The sequence below is a fragment of the Mustela putorius genome, unplaced genomic scaffold (genome assembly GCF_011764305.1).
Source record: "Mustela putorius furo isolate JIRA1106 unplaced genomic scaffold, ASM1176430v1.1 tig00000577_pilon_pilon_pilon, whole genome shotgun sequence".
Lineage (NCBI taxonomy): Eukaryota > Metazoa > Chordata > Mammalia > Carnivora > Mustelidae > Mustela > Mustela putorius.
In genome coordinates this window covers 7534204-7558806 of record NW_025421421.1, presented here as the reverse complement: position 1 = coordinate 7558806, position 24603 = coordinate 7534204, and the positions used below count along the sequence as shown (strand labels likewise).

Sequence of the window (24603 nt, the reverse complement as noted above, 5' to 3'; positions counted from 1 at the left end):
TTAAAAAAATATATTATTATTATTTTATGTAGGCTGTGTGCCTAGTGTGGAGCCGAATGCCAGGCTTGGACTCAAACCTGAGATCAAGAGTTGGACACCCAACCAACTTAGCAACCCAGGTGCCCCAGTAGTTGTTCTACATTGAAGGTAAATTACTGTAAGAAGTTTGTCTGGGACATAAGAGCCAAGGAAAATGATCTTAATAGTGCCTTGGAGCTATCAAAATATTAATAAGTAATATTGATTGGGTGGTACCAGGGATCATACCCTAGCTATATTAGAATGTCTGGCATAGAGAGGCTGTGCAATAGATATTTGTTCAATAAATGAATACAGATATCATCACGACTCCATGAATTACGTACTTTCATTATTTCCACTGGAGGAAACTGAGTCTTGGGAAGAGAACACCTTTTCCCATAAAATACATCATTGATCTATACTTGAACTCCAGTCAAGCTGATGTCTTAGTTCATGTTTACAATTTTATTACCCTGCTTGAAAATGCATATATCCTTCTCTACCTGGAAAGGGACTAGAATATACTCATATTTATATATATATACTCATATATATCCCTACTTACTGTAGGGACCTTATCACAACATCAGCGTGTTAAGATGCCTTAAATTGTTTTATAGTTCATTTGAGCTTTTGATTTAATATTCTTGATGAGGTTTTGGACTTACTGTTATTATCGGCAGCCTATTTGAAAACTACTTTGTAGGGTGGGTTATTTGAGCGGATAGCTCATCTCATTTGTATTTATGTGTGTCTGTGTGTTGCTTTCAAAAGAAAATTCTAGAATGGCATCTTACTTGTAGCCCTTAAATGCTTTTCCCTTTTGATTTGGGTCTTATGGCTTTTACAGTCTCTGAGTTGGCCATGTTGAAATAGGGCAAAGCAGGTGAGGTTTGTATCTGGAGGTTCAAATCCCTTTCCGTACCTTCAATGTCTTGCTCTCTTGACTATTTCCTGGCTCCACTTATTTCTCATCTTTTAAAAAAATATTTTTTTATTTAATTGAGAGAGAGTGAGAAAGAGTGAGCCTGAGCGAGGAGAGGGGCAGAAGGGGAGGGAGAGAATCCCAAGCGGACTCCCGGCTGAGTGCGGAGCCTGACACACGGGGCTTGATCTCACAACCCTGAGATCATGACCCAGAGATCATGACCTGAGCCAAAACTAAGAGTCAGACCCTCAACCGACTGAGCCACCCAGGCTCCACTCTTCTTTCTCATCCTAATGTGTACCCAGCTACTGCTAGTTTACTTCACACTTTCAGAGAAAGATGACATTCAGCTGGCATTTTTCTCTCACCAGATATGTGTGTCAAGCTTAGGAGCTCAGATACCCAGTGTGACCCTGAATGAGGCTTCACAAAATCCTCAGCAGTTCCCTCATTCCTTTCCTCAGATAACTCTATCCCTCAGGTAACTCTAGCAGCATAACAGAGCTGTTTATGTCAGCTTTGTGCGGCAAAAAGAGAAGAATCCTTGGAGTAGGGTATGTGGCTTTCAGCCCTGATGGTGCCTATTGAATGATGTTTATTAAAGGACTCATCCCTGTGAACTCCAGTAGCCTCACTGGGAGAATGTTGGGATTAAAGTGGGTAGTTGCTTAGATCTTTAAATTTTAAAATACCATGATGTATAAAAACAGGAATCACATTATTTCTCGTAAGTTGTCAATGACAACATGCTTATCTGTTTCTTAAAATTGGTCTTCATGCGAGTTATGCGCAGAACATAGACACCTACTTGCAACCCCCAAATAGGAAGAATTTTGGAGGGGAATGTGAGGAACAATATGAAGGTGCAAGTTGGGAGGTGTATTGGAGGCATAAGGAAGAGATGATTTGACTAGAAGGAAGGCTACTGGTTAAAGTAGATGGGGAAGAGAGAGTATTGATAAGTAACTCTCGACTTAGAAGGACTTGGTATGCAGGTTGTAGAATTTGAATTTAAGAAATTGAAGAATGGAGAGGATCTTAGGAATCAATTTGGAATATTAAGCAGAGAGACTAGAGAAAGGAAGACCATTTCAGTTGCTACTGCAACAGTTCAAGCATTATGTGTTCATAGATACGCTGGAGAAGGAGATGAAGAGCTAATATTTGTTTAAAAATTGACAGAAAAATGAATATGAACACCTGATATATTTTTATCTTAAAGATTTTATCTATCTATCTGTCTATCTATCTATTTAGAGAGTGTGGAAGGGGGAAGGGGCAGAGGGAGAAGGAGAGAATCTCTGGGAGATTTCTGCAAGGAGTGCAGAGCCAGATGCAGAACTCAACATCATGATCCTGAGATCATCACCTGAGCTGAAACCAAGAGTTGGACACTTAACTGACCGAGCCACCCAGGCACTACATGATGCAGTTAAAAAAAAAAAAAATGCCTAGCTCTCTTCATTGAAACAAAACTCAAAACAATGACCAACCCAGTAACAATGATCACCATCACTAGTACTATATGGTTCCTTCCTAAAAGGAGCAGGACTTCTTGGAAAAATAATTGATTCTAGAGCAGGGAAGGCAAATGCACAAGAGGACAGTTAGGACACAAGGACACTGGAGCCATTCACAGAGGCTCTCACAAGCAATAGAAGGGAATCATTTATTGCCTTGCATTGAAACACATCAAATACGCAAAGGATCACAAATGGATTATGATACTAAAAGAAGGAAAATTAATTTTGGAAATTGAAAGAAGGAAAGAGTCATATATTTTCAGCAGCCAAATAGTACATGAAGAAACTTTTCTCCTGTGGAAATATCCCAGCTAAGAAAACCCTAAACCCTAAACCTAAACCCTAATGAACACCTGAATCCGGATGCTGCAAAGACATGGCTACCGACATCGTCAGTGATGAGCTGTTCTGCGTTATGATTCTCGTTCTAAAGAAACACAATATCATCTCTGAAGTAGCTTTTCCAAAAAAGATCTCGATGTGCTCAAGGTTATATATAATTAATAAAAATGGTTCTTGGTAGGGAGGAGGTTCAGTTTTTCCCTTACGGTGATATTTGGCAATATCTGGAGACATTCTTTTTTTTTTTTTTAAGATTTTATTTATTTATTTGACAGAGAGAGATCATAAGTAGGCAGAGAGGCAGGCAGAGAGAGAGAGGAGGAAGCAGGCTCCCCGCTGAGCAGAGAGCCTGATGCAGGACTCGATCCCAGGATCCTGAGATCATGACCTGAGCCGAAGGCAGCGGCTTAACCCACTGAGCCACCCAGGCGCCCCAATATCTGGAGACATTCTTAGTTGTCACTCATTCGGGTGCATACGCCACTGACACCTGGTGGGCGAGGCTAGAGGTGCTACTAAATCCTGGGATGCCCAGGATCCTCTGGGCATAATTATCTGGCAAATAGAATGTCCATAGTGCTGCAGTTAGAAATCCTGACTTATGGGAATTGTGAAGTGGAGAGGAACATGTTAAATAATACAACTGGTCTGTAATGAGCAAAATCTCAGTGGTAAGAAATTACAAGCCAAAGACACAGTGTCATTAACAACAATAACCAAAAAATTCAAGAACTAAAAAGAAGGGGGGCAGATGACCTACAGACCTAAAGAGATAAAAGGCAGATCAACCAATACAAGGTGAAGAGCTGGGCAGCCTGGGGTGGCTCAGTCATTAGGCGTCTGCCTTCAGCTCAGGTCATGATCCCAGGGTCCTGGGATCGAGCCCCACATCAGGATCCCTCCTCCGCGGAGAGCCTGCTTCTCCCTCTCCCGCTTCCCCTACTTGCGTTCCCTCTCTTTCTCTCTCTCTCTGTCAAATAAATAAATAAAATCTTTTAAAAATAACCAACAGCAACAAAAACAAGGCAAAGAGCTTATTTGGATTCCGATTTAAACAAACTGTGTAAAACTTTGACACTTGATGACACATTTGGAAATTTGAACCCTGACTGGAAGTTTAATGATATTAAGAATATTTTGGATGTGATAATGGTTTTGTTAGGTTACAAAAAAGTGACTTGATCTTCTAGAAATACAATCTGAAATACTCATGGGTGAAAAAGGTAACATCTTAAACTTGCTTCAAGTCAATATGGGAGCAAGGTAATAGCTAGAGAAATGAGTCCTTGAAGATCAGCTGAGAGGCCGACAGTTTGAATTTAGGAATGAGGAACATGAGCAGAGCTTCTGTTGGAACAAATATATTTACTTGTGGCTTTGGTTTTTTTTTTAATTTTTAAATTTTTTATTTTTTATTAACATATAATGTATTATTAGCCCCAGGGGTACAGGTCTGTGAATTGTCAGGCTTACACACTTCATAGCACTCACCATAGCACGTACCCTCCCCAATGTCCATATCCCCACCACCCTCTCCTTCCCACCCTCCCCCCAGCAACCCTCAGTTTGATTTGTGAGATTAAGAGTCACTTATGGTTTGTCTCCCTCCTGATCCAACAACTAAAACCAAAGTTGCCCATGTTTTCTAAATGCAGACTAGAAGAAAGGTAGTTAGCTACAAAAGTGCAGGAGACTATACAAGTAGAATGATTGTTGTTTTCTTTTTTTTTTAATTTTTTATTTTTTATAAACATATATTTTTATCCCCAGGGGTGATTGTTGTTTTCTTGAGAAGGATGCCTCCTTAACCTTCTCCACCACCATGAATATTGGTCGTTACTCCCTGAGATTCTCATGTCAGTTTCTTAAAGCCCGCCGTCAAAGTTCATTGAAATAGACTTTCAAACGATCTTTTTAAAGCAATTTCTTATTGCCACTTTTGAAATAAAGGGGGGTAAAACAAACAAGAAGGCTTCAGGCTTTCTAGCAAAGGTTAAGGGATGTGGCAGTGTAATAAAAATCGTTAACAGATTTTTGTGAATACTCACTATGCTTCACCATGAGATGTGGGTAGTACAAGATAGTCTTGATCTCATTTGTATTTTATAGCATGAAACATGTGACCCAAAAAGCTTAATTTATAAAATATGAGGTCACACTATTACAGGGTTGATGGAATTTCTCAGGGAAATTACTGGAGAGTCTAGAAATTTGGAGGAGCCATTCTGGGGGGCGAGTGCACCAACTGGCGGCAGTTGTATCTTCTGACTGAAATTTACCAGTGGCAGAGTTTCTGGATCCTGTGGGTGCCAGAATGGTGGCAGTGACGTAAAAATCTTTTGGCTCGCTGTCCCATGTTCTGTGGTCAAGGTCTAGGGATGGGGGTAGAACAGCAGGAGGGATGAAGGACACACTTTGTACCCCAACTTCCAGAACGATGGCTCCCTATTGCTTGTTGCCTCTTCCCTCTAGGAAGTGAAAGTGAGCTGACTTTCATTCAGCTGATAGCTTAATTTGTCTTTTCATGGGATTAAATATGCAAAACGGCAAGGAATATCAGCAGCGAACAGAGGGAGAAAATGAGCTTCAGCAAGTAGAAAGCAGTGTACTCGATCTCAAGCATACACCAGAGGGTTCAGTATTCAATCCAACAACGGCCTTTTGGCAACACTCATGACTCATGTCTAACAATCTATGTTGAGTTTAGATCATCACTGGAATGGGAAGACTGGAAGAGACATTTCACCTCCCCAGGAATGTGTCCTTTCAAGTGTTTCCAGACCCATCTTAAGTGAAAAACAAAACATATAAAACTTACTTGAGATCAAAAATGACAACTGGATAGATTGTTGATGCTGATTTATTTCTGAAGTGAAAATTACAGAAAGAGTCACTGAATCCCAAACACAGTAGAAAACCATGTGTGAGAGAAGAACTTATTTTGGAACAATAAGTGGTTAAGTCTTTAAATGGGGAAGTACTAGTTATTTTCTCCCATCATAGAAACGATTTCATTGTAAAGTACTTGAGGGGCATCCATGGCCCAGATAAAATCCAAGTGATTGTAAGGAGGGATCTTTCTGTGATAAATGAGGTTGGGGAGTTTGGAAAGCAGAAGGTCAACGTCTCGAGGGTCAGCCAGCAAGTCATTGCCTCCGTTCCACACTGCAATTGGTACGTGCATGTCCATCAAGTTGTAGTAGGGAGGTGTGGGCTAAAACATAAGAGAGAAAGAACCCCAGTGTTTATAAGTAACTGCACTTTAAACCCCAATACTTATTTCTTGGCTAGAGGATATTGCACTGGTTGATGATTTTTTCTGTTGAGGTGTACTGACACATAACATTGTATTAATTTCAGGTGTATAACATAATGCTTTAATAGGTGCATATATTATGAAATAATCACCCCCATTAAGTCTAGTTATTGTCCATCACACACATGGTTACAGTTTTTTTTTCTTATGATGAGAACTTTCAAGATCTACTTGAAAGTTTTTTTTTTCTCTGTCTCTCTTTTTTTAAAAGATTTTATTTATTTATTTGAAGAGAGAATGAGAGAAAGAGCATGAGGGGGGAAGGTCAAGAGGAAAAACAGACTCCCTGCAGAGCGCGGAACCTGATGGAGGACTCCATCCTGGGACTCCAGGATCAGGATCGGAACCAAAAGCAGTTGCACAACCAACTGACCCACCCAGGTGTTCCTTTAAGGTCTACTTTCTTGGCAACTTCCAAATATACAATACAGCATTGTTCATTGTAGTCACCATGTTGTACATGACATCCTCAAGGCTTTATTGTATAAACTGGAAATGTGTGCCTCTTCACCCATATCACCCACCCTCTACCCCATGCCGCTGGCAGCCACTCATCTGTCCTCTGTATCTGTGTATTCAGCTGTTGGTTTTGTTTTCAGATTCCACATACAGAATGTGACTTTCTCTGTCTGACTTATTTCACTTAGTATAATGCCTTCAAGTTTGATCCATGTTGTTGCACATGGCATGGTTGGGTTATAGAAGTAGATTCTTAGCAGGGATTGCTCAGAGAAAGTCCCCTTCATTCACAGCAAAGTGGTTGCAGTGTTTTAGGTCAGTGATTCTCAAACTTGAAAGGGCCTGTGAAACACCTGGGAATCATGGTAACATGAAGATTCTGATTTGGTACATCTAGGGTAAGAGCCAGGATTCTGCATTCCCGGGTGAATGCTGATACGGTTGGTCCTGGACCATGCATTGAATAGCAAATCTTTAGATCACATTTCTTACAATTTAAAAATTTAAATTTCTACCCCAAATCAAGAAAGTGGATTTAATTGGATTCTAACTATAATAGTCTACCCAGACACTCTAAAATATGATCTCGAAATGTCTTGAGTCATTTATTTTGGCTTTGTACTGACTTACCAGTATGGTCAGTTAGCAGGTCAGTCAGTTCATTGAAGGGGTTGTTTTGTTGAATACTTGGCTGATTTGACTAAATATTGGATACAATTCTGAGAAAAGCTATCGTCAGTCCCATTTGCTATTTCTAGAAAATCAACATTTACACATAGGTTTTAAAGAGGCTTATAAAGCAGGACAAGGGAATAAGAAAATCATCACCAATTTTACCACTATCCACAGAGAATTTTTTTGGTTTTTTAGATCCTACTCTGCAGAATACTAATCCAATAAATGAAATTTTTCCATATCTCACCTTATATAATAGTCAACTTTGTCATAGGAAAATATTTCATCATCTATAATTTTCCATAATATTTTAATATTTTAGTGGAAAGAAGGGTAAAATGTGGAGAATATTCATAATAATAATTATAAACCTACCTTCTTTTATTCATGCTCCGTTGTTCAAAGAGTTTTCTAGATGTTACCTTCTGGCTCTTAATTTAGTGTCAGGGCTCAGTTAGTTGAAGACCATCTGTGTTGTTCTATGGCTTGGCGGAGGGAGGGTGGGCTTGGGATTTGTTATTTCAGGTCCCCTAATATGAATGCCACTGATTACTGGTAGTACAGCCCAGGAGAAATGTAGATGCAAAGAATGACTGTGTTTTGGGGGTTTGAGGAGGTGATGATTGGAGAAAATGTGTTTTCAATGGTGTTTGATCTGATTGTGCCTCTTTGAAGACATCAAAAATTGTTGCAAAAGGGGGACATCTCTACACATGAGATATTGTCGTGAAGAGATAGAAATCCCTTCTAAACATCGAGTTGTGGAAACAGATGAAAATCAGTAGGGCTGTTTGGCCAGTACGTGGGTGGAAACTCCGGGGTGGGAGGAGAAGGAAGGGGAGAAGATCACGAAAGCTGCAGAGTAGCTCTCCCATTCAAATGTAGCCAGTGATGGTCTGCAGGTGTACCCTAACCTGAGGGCTTGCAGATGTGTTCTCATTACATATTTGGGTGGGGCAATGAAGAAATTGCTGTCTGAATGCCTATGGGGCCCCAGATGGGATGGACCCAAAGCCTGGTTTCTTCATGCAGCAACAAGGGCAGGGGGTGGCCAGTATGTCTGCCTCTCCAACAAGACCCCTGTCTGCCAAGGATTATCTACAGCCTTGATCTGCGAGCACGCCATCCTCACATCTTATCTCTGGGAATATGATGGCATCACTTCTCTGGCTGTTGACCCCGGAAGGGCTATTGTTTAAGAAGACCAGAGATTCCAGCTTTATCTCCTAAATAGTTTGAATTGTCAGCTTGTTGTATCTGTGAACTGCGCTTCTGAAAGGAGAGGGCCGTGTGTGGGCAGCTGATATCCAGGGCAGGGTTGTATAAGGAGGTGCAGGGGGATGAGTTCTAGGAGGTTCTCCCAGGTGGAGGTGCGGTACCCTGAATGCAGCCACTGGAGGTGAGTGCACAGAGAGAGTATGGAGACAGGGTGATGTCTGGCATAATGCATGGATTCCAAGGAAATTACCATCTACTTTCTGATTTCCTTAAGGATGAGTCTGGACACCAACATTCCTTTGGAATACACATGCCTGATGATTATAATTTCACCTTTAAAGTTTTATATCTTTGTCTTTCAAAATGTGAACAATTCCAACTTTAAGAAGCTTACCTGGTGAAAGTGCAGCATGTTCAGAGCTGGGCTTCCCCAGTCAAAAGCTTGGAACTCCCCAGATTTTACAGCCTAATGGAGAGAAATGAATAATACAAGGAAATAAAAGCTCTCCCTGCTATGTGAAAAACAAAATTCAAACCCTTCCAGGTAGTTTACTTTCAATTTAGACAATTTTTGAAAAACATTTTTCTCCTTCCCAAAAGTTAAGACTGTTGTTCATCCAGGACCAGATATTTATGCAAGTTTAAGTGTGGCTTTACTTGAAATAATTTTTTTCTCACATGCCAAGTCATAAAAAAAAGAAATCATTCATTTCTTTGCTACCCAAAGTGATTGTTTTCATAGGATTTTATTTTTATTTTTTTTAGAGAGAGAGAATGCACCCATGCGAGAGGGGTGGGGAGGGGCAGAGGGAGAGGAAGAGAGAGAGAATCTTAAGCAGGTTCCATGTTCAGTGTGGAGCCTGATGCAGGGCTTGAGCTCATGACCCCAAGATCATGATTTGAGCCAAAGACAAGAGTCAGAAGCTTAACCAACTCAGCCACCCAGGAGCCCCTCATAGGATTTCTTTTACATGGACAGAATAGCTATTTTCAGCTGGCAGCCACATGCCAGGAAAATTCCCTGCTAAGAGCATTTGACAGAGTATTTCAAGATTGTGCTTTACGAAAGGGCCAGGGGTTCAGGCACACAAAAGAAGTTTTAAGAGCATTTGAGAAATGATGCCTGAGACCAGTGGAGGACATCCTGAACTGAAGTTCCTGCTGGATTATGTGATAGATACACATCCAAGCGACTCTATAAAGCAAAGGCACACACATATGTATATTGGGTTTCTTAAAATAGCTAAGATTTCAATTTTTGTGATCCAGGTCAAGTGCCTAAATTCAGCGTTCACCAAAGGAGCCAAGCAACATAGTTGTATGCTGCTGGAGAGTTAGCAAAGCGTAATTGCATGAGACAGTTGTTTGATTTGTCACCACTCAATGAGGACAGCTCATCATCCCTTTGATCAAAATGGAAATCGGGGCTCAGAGAAGTTTGGAGAAATGTCTAATGACATGCAGCTCATATCAAGGTGGAGCCAGAGATTTTACTCTAGATCTCTAGCTTCTCAGCTTTCGCTTCTCTCTACCCAGTGTCGGAGTACAGTAGATGTAATGTATGCACATATAGCGAGATGTGTATGTGTACTCATATATGATAGTCATATGTATATGTATATATATGACATATATATATACAGATATATAGTCAGAATACACATACAAGATATTTACAATCATTGTGCTATCCTGCTATCCTATCACTGCTCTAATCCACCGCGACCAGACCCCAGACAACAAACTGAAATCATGTCTCAGCTTGTATAGACTGGTTCATAGTGGGTCTTAGTACCACTGTAAAGAGGACCATGGCTAGGGTCAAACAAATTGACCATCATCATAGAAGAACGAAATACCGTTGCACATAATGTTCATGTGGAAGGATGAAATCTCGAATTCCCTTTGCTCCTTGTCTCTATTTCACTACGAATTTTCTCAGAAGGTTCTCACAGATGGAATGCAGTAATCTGTTCTGCCTTTTCTTAGTGTGACAAGGGTAGACGGTTCCATCATACTGCACATACAAAATGGCAGCCATTCCCAGAGCCAAGGAGAGGGACTTGCTTGCAAGACAGAGGGATGAGTCTTCTACTTACCATCCAAAACAGAAATGGAGGAAATTTCCCTTTTTCACATATATTCTAAAATATCCACAGATTCTGACCAACACTAAGAAAGAGGACTGGGTGTCCTTGATTTCCATGACTGCAGGAAGGTATCTGTGATTTCACCATTGTGTCTCCAATAGCTACAAGACTTAGTAGTGTCCTAGTAAATACTGTTTAATAAGTAGATACCTGGAGGTAGAATTATATCTTCTTGTCAATGAACTTGGTTAACCAACAATTCGGAGTAAGGATAATTGTCAAAATATAATAGTATTAGTAGCAAAACATATGCAATTCCTATGAGCCATATGCTTTGAACTATGTTCTCTAAACTTTACACAAATTAGTTCATTTAATCTCCACACTAATACACTTGGTGGACAAGGAAACCAAGACAGATGATTGTAACTCAGCTCCAAAGAAAGGATTGGAGTTTAGGCTCTTCACTGGAATTTATATTCTTAACTCCTTTTGATAACTGTACTTTTTCATATATGTTTTTAAAACCCAAACCCAATTCAAAACAATGGAAATAGCTAGATAAAGAGTATGGACAAAAGCTAACATAAATAGTTGCTCTGAAATAAATTTTATAAAATTTATGGGAGTGACTATCAGCATTAAGAACATTCAGTCAATGCTTAGACATCAGCAGAGAAGCCTGCTAAAATATATGGTTCAGTGCCTTCCCTCACAGAATTTAAGTATTATACCAATTACTTAGGAGGTCAGAAGTGAGTAGAGCTCACTACCTACTATTTTTTCTATATGCTGTTTACTTTAGGGAGCACTTGCATGACCGCAGGGAGCTGGAGGGAACAAAACTGGGAGCAATGATGTGACTTCCCTTGGGCTTATCTACAAAGCACGGACACAATTCTGAAGCTACTCCTAGTTTTTTTGTTTATTTGCTTTTGAGTAGACTCCATACCCAGCATGGAGCCCCACGTGGAGCTTGAACTCATGACCCTCAGATCAAGCCCTGAGCTGAGATCAAGAGTTGGATGCTTAAACAACTGAGCCACCCAGGCCCCCACTCCTCCTAGTTTTTCAAAGTACCATGTCTAAGTCATGGTAGAACAAGTCCTCAAAATATTGCTCAAAATATTCAGAATCAAAATGTCAATGCATACAAACCATGTTCAAGTTCTTAGTATCAAATCCACAAATGATGAATAAGGCATTGCTGCAGAGGAGATCCACCGTCTCCCAGGAGCACACCTCAGTAGCAAGAAACTGATCAAAAAAGTGGTGTGGGTAGAATATTTTGTCACCAAATACAAGCTGAAAAATAAAAGCATTGGGACAGTTTTGTAAACATGAAGTGGCAAAGAAGACTCATTAATTTGTCTAGTTGCAAATTGGCTGGTGAGATTTTCATATTTCTTTATGTTGTTTCAGGAATTTCAAATTCTTTTTCTCATTTAATTCCCACTATAAAGTTGGGGAATGGACAGGGCAGATGACCAACATTGAATATTTATTGTTCCATTGAGAAACATAGTGGCTGCCGAGGAGATGTGTAAGACACGAAGAGTTACAGTCCAGGTGGGCTAATAAGTGCCATGAAATAAAAATCATAAAACAACGTGGCAGGATGTCATAAGTGATGCAACAAAACATCAAAAGATCAGAAGCCAAAATGGTGACCCCATTGTATTTTCAGGAAAACCTTTGGAAAGACAATGAGGCTTGGGAGCTTGATTATTTGCCTTAAATCTTCTTGAGGAAAATAGACCTGGGTTATCCCCATATTATATGAGAGGAAACAGGAGGCTAAGAAATAGTTGAGATCTTGTGCTTACCTAGAAGTGACTAAAAAGTTCACAGATTCTATAAAGCTACCATCTTGATCCGAGCCTCAAACCCCTGACTTAAGGTCTAATGCTTTTTAATTATTATTTTTAAACCAACTATCTACGTTGCCTATCAGAAAACCTGAGCCCAAGTAGGAAAGAAACACCTGCAGTAGCGCAGCCGGTAATGATACTCAAAGTCATCGCACATTTTTCACGTTTTGAGCAAAAGCTTTACATATGTAATTTGACTGTAGATAGAGTCTCTTGGGCTTTCAACACACAAGTTAGTTCAAAGTGAAAAGAAATGAATAGTGCAAAACCATGGAAGGAAATAGCATCATTACGTTTTACAGACTGCAGTAAAAGTGTTCTCCTGAAGGAAGCGCATCGGTGTCTGTATGCGTCAGTTTAGGTAGGTGGGAGAAGTAGGTGATTAAGTGTTGGGAAAACAAGGATCATTAGTTCCCTCCAGTGTGTGCCTACTATACAAGACACTTAATATTTCCTGTTTATTACAACCCACACTCCTGCCCTCTGGGACCCCTTTTAAAGTTCTGAAAGTCAAGGGCATTTGATGAAGGGTCTCAAGGTCCTTGTCTCCACGAGTCTTCCCCTCTTTCTCCTTTTCCCTCTCCTTCCCTTTCTTTTCTACCCTTCCCCTTTCTGGTTTTCTTCCTTTTGTTCTTATTTATCCCTCCCTGAATCGTGGTTTTCATACATACAAAGGAAACGAAATATCTATGATGGGGACCGACACTCCCGGTATCGCTAACCCACGTAAAGCTACCAAGGATGTGAATAGAAAGGGGGATCTCAGTGGCTGTCATGGGGATTCAGCCATTGCTAGGCAGGAACTGAAACATGCTTCCACCCATTTCCATTCTTCGCCAGAAGCATGGTTGTCCGTACCGTGTTTCCCTTCTCTTTCCGTCCCACTGAGACCCACGGACAACTCAACATCTTAGATTCAGTTGAAGAGAATCACATACCTTGAACATGAATGAAGGAAGAAGCATGAGTTTGTTCAGAAGGGTTTTGGTGTATTTCACGGTGGCAACGGGAGCTAAAGCATAGAAGGTTTTTATTTTTTTAGCCAGCTTGGGGTTGGTAGAAAAGGCGATGAAACCTGAAACAGAACGACAAGGAACCAGTAAAGTAGATGTGTGTGTGTGTGTGTGTGTGTTTTACAAGTGGGACATTATTTGGATTTACACAGAGTGCTGTTTACTAAGAGAGAGAAACTGACCACCTCTGCTTGTTCAGAGCGACCAAATTTTAGTATATTTGTTTTATTTTTGTAGATTCTCTCTAGGAACCTGAGGCTAGAACTTGTAAAACATTAAGTTCTTTCATCTGACTTTAGAAAACAGGCCAATTTTAAGATTCATGTGGGGTGAGGAAGAATTACTTATACTGCAAACAGATTTTGATGAGTTCAGATTCATGTCATCACAGTGAGATAATTAATTAGCACTTCATATGAGGAGGGTATGCAAAGGGAAAGATTGAAAAAGTTTTAAATCTGACCAAACAAGATTTGAATCCCAGCTATGGGGTTTATTGGATTTGTTACCTTGGACAGGTCACCTAAGCACTGAAAGCCTCATTTTCCTCATCTGAAATATGGGACTAAAAATGAGTGCTTTAATAGGGTTTTTTAAGGAACCAAGTGAGGTGAATTATAGAAGGTATTTACCAGGACACTAAGCACATTGTAAATGCTGGACAAGAGACCAGCCACAATAATTCAAACATCTATGCTCCATAAATATACTCAGCTCTTGTCTGTAATGAATTGCTGTTTTGAATGGTAGCATATTAGTAGACTGGGATGTGATCAAAGAGTCATTAAGCTAAACTCTATACAATCAAACTACATAGGATAATCTCTCCCCATGGTTAATAATAGCATATTGATTAGACAAAAGAGTTCTGAACAACAACAATAAAAAAAAAGACTTTCAAATGTGAACACTTACCTCATCTACCTCTGCCTAATTCTACTTAAGGAAGAATGGCATTTGCTAAGGGATTCTTTACCTGATTGCCTAATTCTGTAGATTAAAGCCAGTCTATCACCCAGAGAAAGCAAGAATCACACAGGAAGAGATTGCGTGGGTATCTACAGGTCCCAGCACAGGTAGGACAGGTGACTTCTCAGAATACACTTCCTTGGGGCGCCTGGGTGGCTCAGTGGGTTGAGCCACTGCCTTCGGCTCAGGTCATAATCTCAGGGTCCTGGGATCGAGTCCCGCATTGGGCTCTCTGCTCGGCGGGGAGTCTGCTTCCTCCTCTCTCTCTCTCTGCCTGCCTCTCTGCCTACTTGTGATCTCTCTCTGTCAAATAAATAAATAGAATCTTTAAAAAAAAATACACTTCCTTGCTTAGAATAAACAACACTACTTGTGACACAATCCTAAAAGGGACACTTATCTGACTTCCCAGTACACAGAAGATTAGAAGATGCAAATGCAAAGCAGAAACACCTTCCAGAAATCTATGTGTGTGGTGACAGTGATGACATGTTATCCATTAGTGACAAAGAAGAATGGAATGTTCAAAATTCAAATGACTCCAAAGAGTGGTAGTTTGGAGTAACTTAGTGTCAGTTTTACTCATCTCCATAAATCCTAGGAAATCATTGCATTGCATCTTGAGGAAATAATTTTATAACCCTAGATCAATGAGGAAAAGTTAAACTCTGTTTCAGTGTGTGTTATTTAAAAAACAAAAACAAAAACAAAAAACAAAACACAGCAGTGTGTCATAAGTTAAGGCAGATTTCCCTCCAAAATGATGCAACTTTTGTATGGTTTCGGAAATCGAAGGAGTCAATTTTGGTAATCTAGAATATCTCCCCTTTTTTAACAAAGGATCCTCAAAGGTTTTTGAGGAGCACCTGGGCTCAGTCGGTTGAGCACCTGACTCTTGGTTTTAGCTCAGGTCATGATCTCAGGGTCATGAGATCGAGCCCCTGTGGGACTCCATGCCCAGTGGGACGTCTGCTTGAGATTCTCTCTCTCTCCTTCTCCCTCTGCCCCTGTCCCTGCGTATGCATGTGCATGTTTTCTCTCTTTAAAATAAGTAAATCTTTAAAAAAAAAAAAAAAAAAAAAAAAAGGATATCGACTCGATTGTTGACCATGTGGGATACATGCTGTGCTGTACCTGCCCAGATTCCTCCTCATGTCTGAGGCATTTATTTAACCCCAGCAGCAGAGAATTTGTGACTCCTGTCTGATTTTGCTTTTGCTCAGGAGAATCCATGGTTCTCAAAGAATTCTAAAGAATTCCTTCCCCGGGTAGTCTTCATTGAATGGGGGGGTCAACTAGTGGCCAAAAAGGCCCAGCCACCTGGTTCCACTCCAAGAGACTCTCAAGAGCCTTCTCATACAGAATTGACTGAGAGCTTTTTGGAACTGTGTCACGTCCCCGCTGCTCCCTCTGCCCAGTCTTGCCTTCTGCCCTTTACCCTAGCAGTGTTTATTTATAAAACAACCTGAATACTAGTCCTCATCTCCTTGGGGACATGACCTATGACGTTTTTCTCTAAAATTTTATAGGTGAGTTAGCTCAGTTGGTTAAGTATCTTCCTTCTCCTCAGGTCATGATCCCAGGGTCCTGGGATTGAGTCCGGCATCGGGCTCCTTGCTCAGCAAGGATTCTGCTTCTCCTTCTCTCTCTCAAATAAATAAACTTTTAAAAATTCTATAGATGAGACCCACGTGCCCACCACCAACTTCACCCACTTCCCTGCATCAATGTTTATATATGGACCTACCGATTACTTAGATTCCCAGCATGGAATCAAGTCATCGGCTGAGAACAGAGACTAGCATAAAATATGTCATTATTCCTCCTCTGTGACCCCTCCTTCCCCTTCTGCTTCCACCTTTCCCTTCCCCTTAAAGCTATCTCTCTCGCGCTCGGGAGCTCACCCGATTATGCTTTATCTCAACCGTTCCTCTGATGTTGCTGTTCGGAAGGTCCCTCCACCTGTCCGGCTGCCAAATCCAAAGGTCCCTTCTTAGACTTCAGTTCCCATGACTCATCAGTAGCCTCTTCCACAGCTGACCACCTTCTCCTTCTTGAAACACTTTCTGCCCTTGACTTCCAGAACATGAGGTACTCCTGGCTCCCCATAGCACTGTCACCATGATGTCCCAGCTCCTTCATCTGATTCCTCCTCATCTTCTAGACTAAGAGCAGCCCGGGCTTCTTCCTTGGGCTCCTCCCCTTTCCTGTCTGAACTCACTCTACTGGTTATTGCACCCGGTTTCTCGTACATTTTGTACATTCAGATCTCCAGCAGGTTTCCGGCACCCAACAGCGAGAAAACAGAGCCCCTGTCCCCCTGGACCATATCTGTTGTTCTCACAGCCATCCCCCCCATGGACTGGGCATCTCCATAACTCCAGGTGCTCAGACCAGAAATCTCACATCATTCTTGACCCCTTTCTTTCCCTTATGCCCCATATCCAATGTGGAGGCAAGTCCTATAGGTTCCTCTTTCAGAACACATCGAGAACCTAACCATACACCACAGCTACCCACCTGCATCCAGGTCATGATCATGCCTCTCGTGGGTCACTCTAAGAATCCCTTAACCGGTTCCTCTACCCCTACCCTTGTTCCTTATCAGCAGCTGGGGTGATTCTGTTAATGGGACTGTGTAACTTCTAATGCTGTTGAGGGCCTTGAGGTCAGATCCTGGTACTCCCATCTTCAAAACTCTGCTCTGGTTTCCCTTTACTTAGAGTAAAACCTGAAATCCCTATAACATCTCAAAAGCTCTGAACAGTCTGCCCTCCTTAGACTGTGCCCACATCTCGTCCTTGCTTTGTGTCTGATTCAGCTACACAGTGAATCACCTCATCACCATTCCTTGAAAGTCTGCAACCTCAGGCCCTTTGCACTTGCTTTTCCCTCTTTCCAGAACATCAGTCTTTCAGGCATACACATGACTCACCAGTCCCCAGTCCCCCATCTCCTTCACAGAGTGCTGGGGATATCCTCTATCTGAACTCGCCGTGTCCCCTCTGATGCTCCCTTATAGCCTTTCCTGATTATTTGCTTCCCATAACGCTACCATTATTTAACTTACTCTGTATTTTACTTTATAACCCTTGTTACTTTCTCTGCCTCCCCGCTAGAGTATCTGTAGCACAAGGATGGAAATTTTCATCTCCTTTATTTATTGCTATATTCTTAGGACACATTGCAGATGTTCCACTCATGTGGTTGAGTGGATGGGATGTCCAGTCCAGAGGCCAGGAGGTGCAGTGTCTAAGATTATGGGCTTGGGAGTAGGATGGCCTGAGCTGGGATCTGAGGTACCCTATTCGTCCTACCTGTGTTACCTTGCACAAGTTATTTCCCCTCCTGTCTTATTTCCCCATATATACAACAGATTTGATCATTGTCCCTATATCATTGGATTGTCCGTAGCCATTCCTTTATATGATGGATGGAAAGCAGTTAGCACAATGACCGACATGCCTGCATAACCACTGGGAAGGGGTCTGTATAAACAAAAGCCCCCTGCTTCAGCTGCTTTTACCTACCAATGGTGGTGCCTTGGGAGTGGCCAACGTAGTGCAGCTTATCCTGTCCAGTTTTCTTTAAAATGAAGTCAATCGTGGCTGGGAGGTCGTATTTAGCCATCTCATCAAAGCTGTGAGAAAAACGAAGGCAAAAATAAAACTGAATACATTTCCTTGCTATAATTTCTAAAAGTCAAGCCTATTTATAGCTAAGCCTCTCTCTGGGAAAATAGAAAACTGGCTTCTCTAAGCATTGCTGCTTATAGACCAGGAGAGAGTGTCAGGTGCTTTTGGGGGGGCTGGCTTCTTATCAAGAGCTGACATCATTTCTGAAATGGAGCATTACAACTGCAGCTTAATTCAAACAAGATAGCCTCTGTCGGTGGGGAATCTTGCTATCCCTAAAAATGAATGTCAGATTTAATCATCATTTGTACACAGATTGTACACAATCTGGGGTCAATTGAGATGAGTCAGAGCGCCCTTTCTTTTACTCCCCAAAGATCAGCCAAAATGGTCTTTGGAAAATGAAAATGGGATTCTGCCACTGCCTTTTTGGAAACTGCTCGGTGACTTCTCATTGTGCGCAGGGTGAGCTCTGAAGGCCTCAGCGTGGCCCACGGATCCCACCTGACCTCTCTCTCTTTCTCACCCCCCCAGAGACACGAGCTTCCTTGCAGGCCCTAGAACACTCAGAGCACTTTTCTATGCTTTAGCAGCACCACCGAAATCTCTTCTGCTTCCCCCTCCATCAGCACTTTTTAGGAATGGGGCATGAGAGGGCTGGAGAAAGGAAACCTTTGAAAAGCTGGCCATGGTGTCCATAGTAACTCCCTCCCACCCTCTTCACTGTTGATGGTGACTTGGGTTCTTGAAACCCCAACTGAGCTTGGATATCCTCCCAAATCTTGATAGATCTTCCTTTTGGAATCTGCTAAGGCACCAAATTTCCTTGCTTCGGTCATTTCACTCATTCCATTTGAAAAGGGAATCTGCTCATCACATGTACTGAGATCATGGAGGAAAAGCTACCCTTGGACTCAGAATCCAAGAAGGGATTAGAATAAAAAGACTTGCTTCTTCCCTCCTGAGAGTGTAATGTATTAAAATGGGACTGGATTGGAACAGGCAAACATGAATACTCACGCTTTTTAAACTCGATTTTATTTTTCATTGTCCATTTTTCTTTGTCCCTTTTCTTTACCTGAAAGCCCAGAATTCCACGGAGTCTGGGGAGAAGTATAGGTTTCTCCTGGCCCAGGTGTTCCCCCTGCTGTTTCCCAGCCACACGTCATAGCCGGCGTCTGCCAGAATGAAGGCCAGGCTGTTGTTGGGCAAATTGGAGATCCAGTTTGTGGCTGACGTGAGCAAACCGTGTTGCAGAAATGCAACAGGTCTCCGGCCTGAGGGAGAAAATTGTATCCAAGATTTATATCCTCATTCCTCATTCTCAGATAAACGTGGAGACAGGATATAGACTTTCGGACGACTAGAATGAAATAGTTTTGCTTGATTGAGTTGAATATTTGAATATATCATTTTAATTATGGTGGTGGTTTCTCAAGTGACACAACGCATCAGATTGTGCAGTTTAACCTTGGAAGGCTATTGAGAAACTTATATTCTGAGGAAATTCAGTGTGATGTTAATTTAAGTGGCTTGTGAGTGGTAAAGTGATAGGTGATCATGCTTAATTTTATTCTCCTTGTACTTCACAATTTTCCTGCGATGAGAAAAAGATAAAATGTTTTTGTAAGTGAGGAAATGAGCCTCAGATCGCCTCCCTTTCCTCCCCATGGTCACACACATCCTGGCTAACTCTTCCTGATCCTCCAGGACTCAGCTAAGTCATTATTTCTAGAGCAAGTTTTCCTTGATCTCCACCAGCCGAGTTAGGCCTCTGTATCAGAACTTCTGGTTTAATGTCCTCTGCAGAGTTCTAGCATTGCACTTATCATGTATCATTATAATTATCTGTTCATGATTCCACTGACTTCATGGTGATCTCTCTGAAGATGAGAGATAAAGTTTCATCATGGTTTCATTTCTAGAATGAGCAAGACTCACGAAGTCCTTAGGGAGAAATGAAAGGAGGAAGGGAAGAAGGAAAGAAACAAGGATGGAATGAAGGGAAGAAAAGAGAAGGGAGAAAAAGGAAGGGAGGGAGGATTATACCTATATTCTCTGAATTTTTCTTCCCATAAGGAATTCTATTGATCCCAAGGATATAACCATCTTCCGTTATGACATCATACTCTTCACTTGGGTAACCCCAGTAGGAGATCATCTGACTCTGAAGAAAAACAAAGCTTCTAGTTTCAGTTGAGTTTTTAAAAGCATCTAGTAAGTAGATAAGTTATTCTTGACTGGTCATGTAAAAGCTTCAGCTTGCCATGATTCTAATTCATGATAGTAGCTCTTGGTTCTATGGGTTCCCTGCCCCACAACTCTGGTAACTTACAATATTCATGGTCACTTCAGGGCTTATAGGATGTAATTTTCCAAAGTAAGCATGTGTGGTTCCAAGTGCAGATATCAAACTTGCTACAGTTAATAGCAACCACATTTTGCTCTTGTCTGAAACAGAAGAAACCATGGCAGTGGTTAGCCTATGACGCTTTCATAATACTTGTATTCTGTGCTAGTTTTTACCTTCATGCAAGGTTTGATTATATTCTTTTTTGGGCAGTAAACTGGGACATGTGATGGTCAGCATGTGTATTTTAATGCTTCACATGTTTCACTCTCCTTGAAGCCTTTTAAGAACATTTCCTACTTGGTTTTCAAGTCATATTGAGCTCAACTTAATTGATCAAAATGTCTTCTAATTGTCTGGCATAATATTATGTTCTTATTATGCCTTATGTTTAAGGCTTTTGTCAACTCTTTTTGAGAGCCCCAAGTCGTGTGTGTGTTGGGGTTGGGTGGCATTGTGTTAACATTTGATTCTTTTAGATTCGATATCAATACAACATGGTTCAAACCCATCATGATGTCTTTAACATTGTTTATGATAGCTACTCCATAAATGCTTATTAATCTGAGGTAATTATATGGACTTAATGGCCACCACCAGTTGTTCAAAATATCTAACAACAAAGTATCTAACAACAAAGAGGAAAACCCATATCATGATATTAAAAGAATTTTAGTGATTTTCTAATTCAACCCCCTCATAGTCTACAGGTAAGAAACAACAACCTACTTCTCAGAGAAGTTAAAGATAATTTCAAGTGGATCACATTACTGCTATTATATACGTGATCAGTCTTTCACATAATGTCCTCTCAAATTTGGTAGGCTTTTATAAGCTATTTTATAAAGTGAAAAAACAGGGGCTCCTGGGTGGTGCAGTTGGTTAAGTGTCTGACTTTTGGTTTGGGCGCAGGTCCTGATCTCAGGGTGGTGAGATCGAGCCCCATGTCAGGCTCTATGGGCAGCAGGGAGTCTGCTGGACATTCTCTCTCCCTCTAACTCTGCCCCTCCTGCTTTTTGTTTCTCTCTTACTCTTCCTAAAATAAATAAGTCTTTTTACAAAAGTAAAAAAAAATGTTAACTTCCATAAGATATCTGTAGCTTCTATGACAAAGGATTACTTTCTTTAATATCTATTAGCTTTTATTAATCAGTGAGAAAAAAGACCAACAAATCAATAAATACTGGTTGAGCACATGAAAAAGCTTTCCTAGAGAGAAAAGTGGCCTAAAACCTTACAACTTAAAAACATTTGTAAATATTCTGTTACATTTATAATCGATGAAATGTAAATTAAAACTATAATGTTTTAATACCTATCAAATCAAGTTTGATAATTCATAGTGATGGCAAAATTGGGTGGAAGACCTAAGTGTTTGTGGGAGTGTAAGTTTTTGCTAGGTCTTTCAAGAAAATTATGAAAATTTAAAATGCATAACTCTTCTATTCCACATTTAGATTTTAATCTCAGCTATAACCACAAATGTGTCTAAAACCATCTATATGTATGAGGATGTTCACTACAGCATTGTATATAACAGGAAAGATTGGGAATGACTTAAGTAAGTGCCTATCAGTAGAGAACATAATCTTATAAATTATCCTGTAAACCATACAACAGAATGTGATCCTTCTTGTTTAAAAAAAGTGAGATGCAAACCAAAACTGCAATGAAATACCTCACACCTGTTAGCATGGCCATTATCAAAAAGACAAGAAATGACAAGTGTTGACCTGGGTATGGAGAAAAGGGAGACATCGTGCACTGTTGGTGGGAATGTAAATTGGTCCACAAACAGTATGGAGGTTCTTCAAAAGAATTATAAATAGAACTGTCATATAATTCAACAATTCCACTTGTGAGTATTTATCCAAAGGGGAAAAAACACACTAACTCAAAATATATTGGCACCCCCATGTTCACTGATGTTGACTGCAGAATTATTTATGGTAGTTAAGACATGGAAGCACTGTAAGTGTCCACTGATGGAAAAATGGATAAAGAAAATGTCACACACACACACACACACACACACACACACACACACAGGAATACTATTCAGCTGTTAAAAAGAAGGAAATCTTGCCCTTTGTGACAACATGGATAGACCTCAAGGGCATCGTGCTAAGTGAAATAAGTCAGACAGAGAAAGACGAATACTATATGATCTCATTTAGGTGTGGTATCTCAAACAAAAAAACAAAAAACCCCAAACAAAACCTAAACAACTGAGCTCATGGATACAGAGAACACAGGGGTGTTTACCAGAGGTAGGGAGGTAGAGGGGGAATGAAATGAGAGAGGTGAATTAAATAGTACAAACTTCCAGCTATAAGATAAATAAGTCAGGGGGATATAACGTACAACATGGGGACTATAGTTGATAACAATAATGTATGGTATTTTTTAAAGTTGCTAAGAGAGTAGATCTTAAAGGCTTTCATCACAAGAACAAATAATTCTGTAACTATGTGTGGTGACGGATGTTAACTAGAGTTAGTTTCGTGATCATTTTGCAATATATAGAAATATTGACTCATTAATGGTGTACATTGAAACGGATATAATGTTATATAGCAATTGTATTTAAATTACAAAATAAGAAGAAGAAATACTATAATACTCCCCAAAGAGAAAAAAGTGAGAAAGTATTTATATGAAAATTTATCTGAGCTGGTTATTAAAAAAAAAAAGGCACAGAATACATTTCATTTGGTTTATCTAATACAGTCTGTGTAGTACCATTTATAAAATTTAAAAGGTCTCATTTGAAAAGTAAAACTAGAACACCAAAATTGTTGGGCATCTTGGTTATGAAGCCATACTGCCCAGTGACAAAATCTGCTGGTTATAAAAGGAATGATTTTTTTTTTTTATTCTGAGTTACTGGGGTTACCCAATTTAAAATTTATCAGTCTTGCTTGTCAACATGTGGTAGTTGGGACAGCTGGTCAGCATTTTCTCTAGGAAAATAAGGAATCCCGCTTATACTCAAACTTATTAGAACTAAACTGATGTTCTTTACCATTTTTGCATTTTTATAGAAATTGCAATTTACAAACCTTTTCCAAGGGAGCACTTTCATAGCCCTTTACTTTTCTGATCTTGTGATGGCAATTATCACTTATTTCTCAGCATAGACAGACTATTTGACATTAGACCCAGAACATCTGAAGTCCCTTCTATGTTGTAATCACCAACTATAGGTCTTCAGATATTAAGCTGGTGAAAAAGCCTCAAGGGAGAAGTAATGTTTGTCCCCAAATATTTGAAGAGACGTCATGTGAAGGACAGTTTCAAATCAATTCATTTGTAGTGCGTCTGAAATAAGTCATTCAATAAATATTTGATAAGGAGCTACTAAGTGCCAGGGCACCTGGGAAACTCAGTGGGTTAAGCATCTGCCTTCGGCTCAGGTCATGATCTTAGAATCCTGTGGTCAAGACCCGACATTAGGCTCCATTGCTCAGTGGGGAGTCTGCAACTTCCTTTCCCTCTGCCCCTCCCACCCACTCATGTTCTCTCTCGCAAGTAAAGAAATAAATAATCTTAAAAAAAAAAGAAAGAAAGAAACTAGTGAGTACTAGGAGCAGTATTTGGAGGTCACACATGGAAAGATTTTCATTCTGTATAGAGAAGAGCTTTGTAAGATTCATGCCATTGGACTCAAGTGGGATTCTTTGGAAAGAGGTGATTTCTCAGTTGCTGATGTTTTCAACAAAGGCAGTATAACCATTTGTCATCATACACGTAGAACGCTTAGTATAGTTTGCAGCTTACAGGAGAGCCAGACTGAAGGTCTCGAGACCTCAACCTGACCCTCTGGTCTAAGTTTGACCACTTCTTTATTGAGGGTTAGATATAGTAGTGTCTCTTACAAATGTCTTTACATGTCTTTACAAAGATATTTTAGAAAGGGACAAACTCATACATAAAGAACAACTAACAGGGTTTTCACATTCAAACCAGAAATATCTGATCAAATATGTCTAGGAGCCATAATTTTCACCTTCTATTGCCTCATTAAGTGATTTGGCATTGTAAAGTGAGGACACTTTACCTATGGTTTAACTGATAGGATGTCCCAACAACCCAGTCATAAACATGAGCTCAGAGGTATTCAGGGGCAGGTTAAGTGTACTCAAAATGCCCATGGGCCAGCTCTAGGATGGTATCAGTAACTAACATCTGCA

General features: G+C 40.4%; 1 protein-coding gene and 1 long non-coding RNA gene across 3 annotated transcripts in view; one reads left to right on the top strand and one right to left on the bottom strand.

The window, feature by feature from the left end:
• LOC123392441 overlaps nucleotides 1-19406 on the top strand; it is a 31637-nt gene extending 12231 nt beyond the window's left edge. The window contains exons 3-4 of the long non-coding RNA XR_006607160.1: nucleotides 33-147; nucleotides 19151-19406. This is a non-coding gene — a long non-coding RNA (uncharacterized LOC123392441). The remainder of the gene's footprint in view (nucleotides 1-32; nucleotides 148-19150) is intronic.
• Nucleotides 5657-20530, bottom strand: LOC101685814 (gastric triacylglycerol lipase). Of its 2 annotated transcripts, XM_045081457.1 has the most exons (9): nucleotides 20396-20530; nucleotides 20110-20227; nucleotides 19139-19337; nucleotides 17956-18065; nucleotides 13382-13518; nucleotides 11731-11877; nucleotides 9606-9677; nucleotides 8877-8948; nucleotides 5657-6028 (listed from the first exon to the last, which is right to left on the bottom strand). In XM_045081457.1, the coding sequence occupies exons 1-9, from the start codon at nucleotides 20528-20530 to the stop codon at nucleotides 5795-5797; spliced, it is 1224 nt and encodes a 407-aa protein (XP_044937392.1). In that variant the 3' UTR covers nucleotides 5657-5794. The 2 variants fall into 2 exon arrangements, with proteins under 2 accessions (XP_044937392.1, XP_044937391.1); XM_045081456.1 differs by lacking the exon at nucleotides 9606-9677.
• Between the last annotated feature and the right edge of the window lie 4073 nt (nucleotides 20531-24603).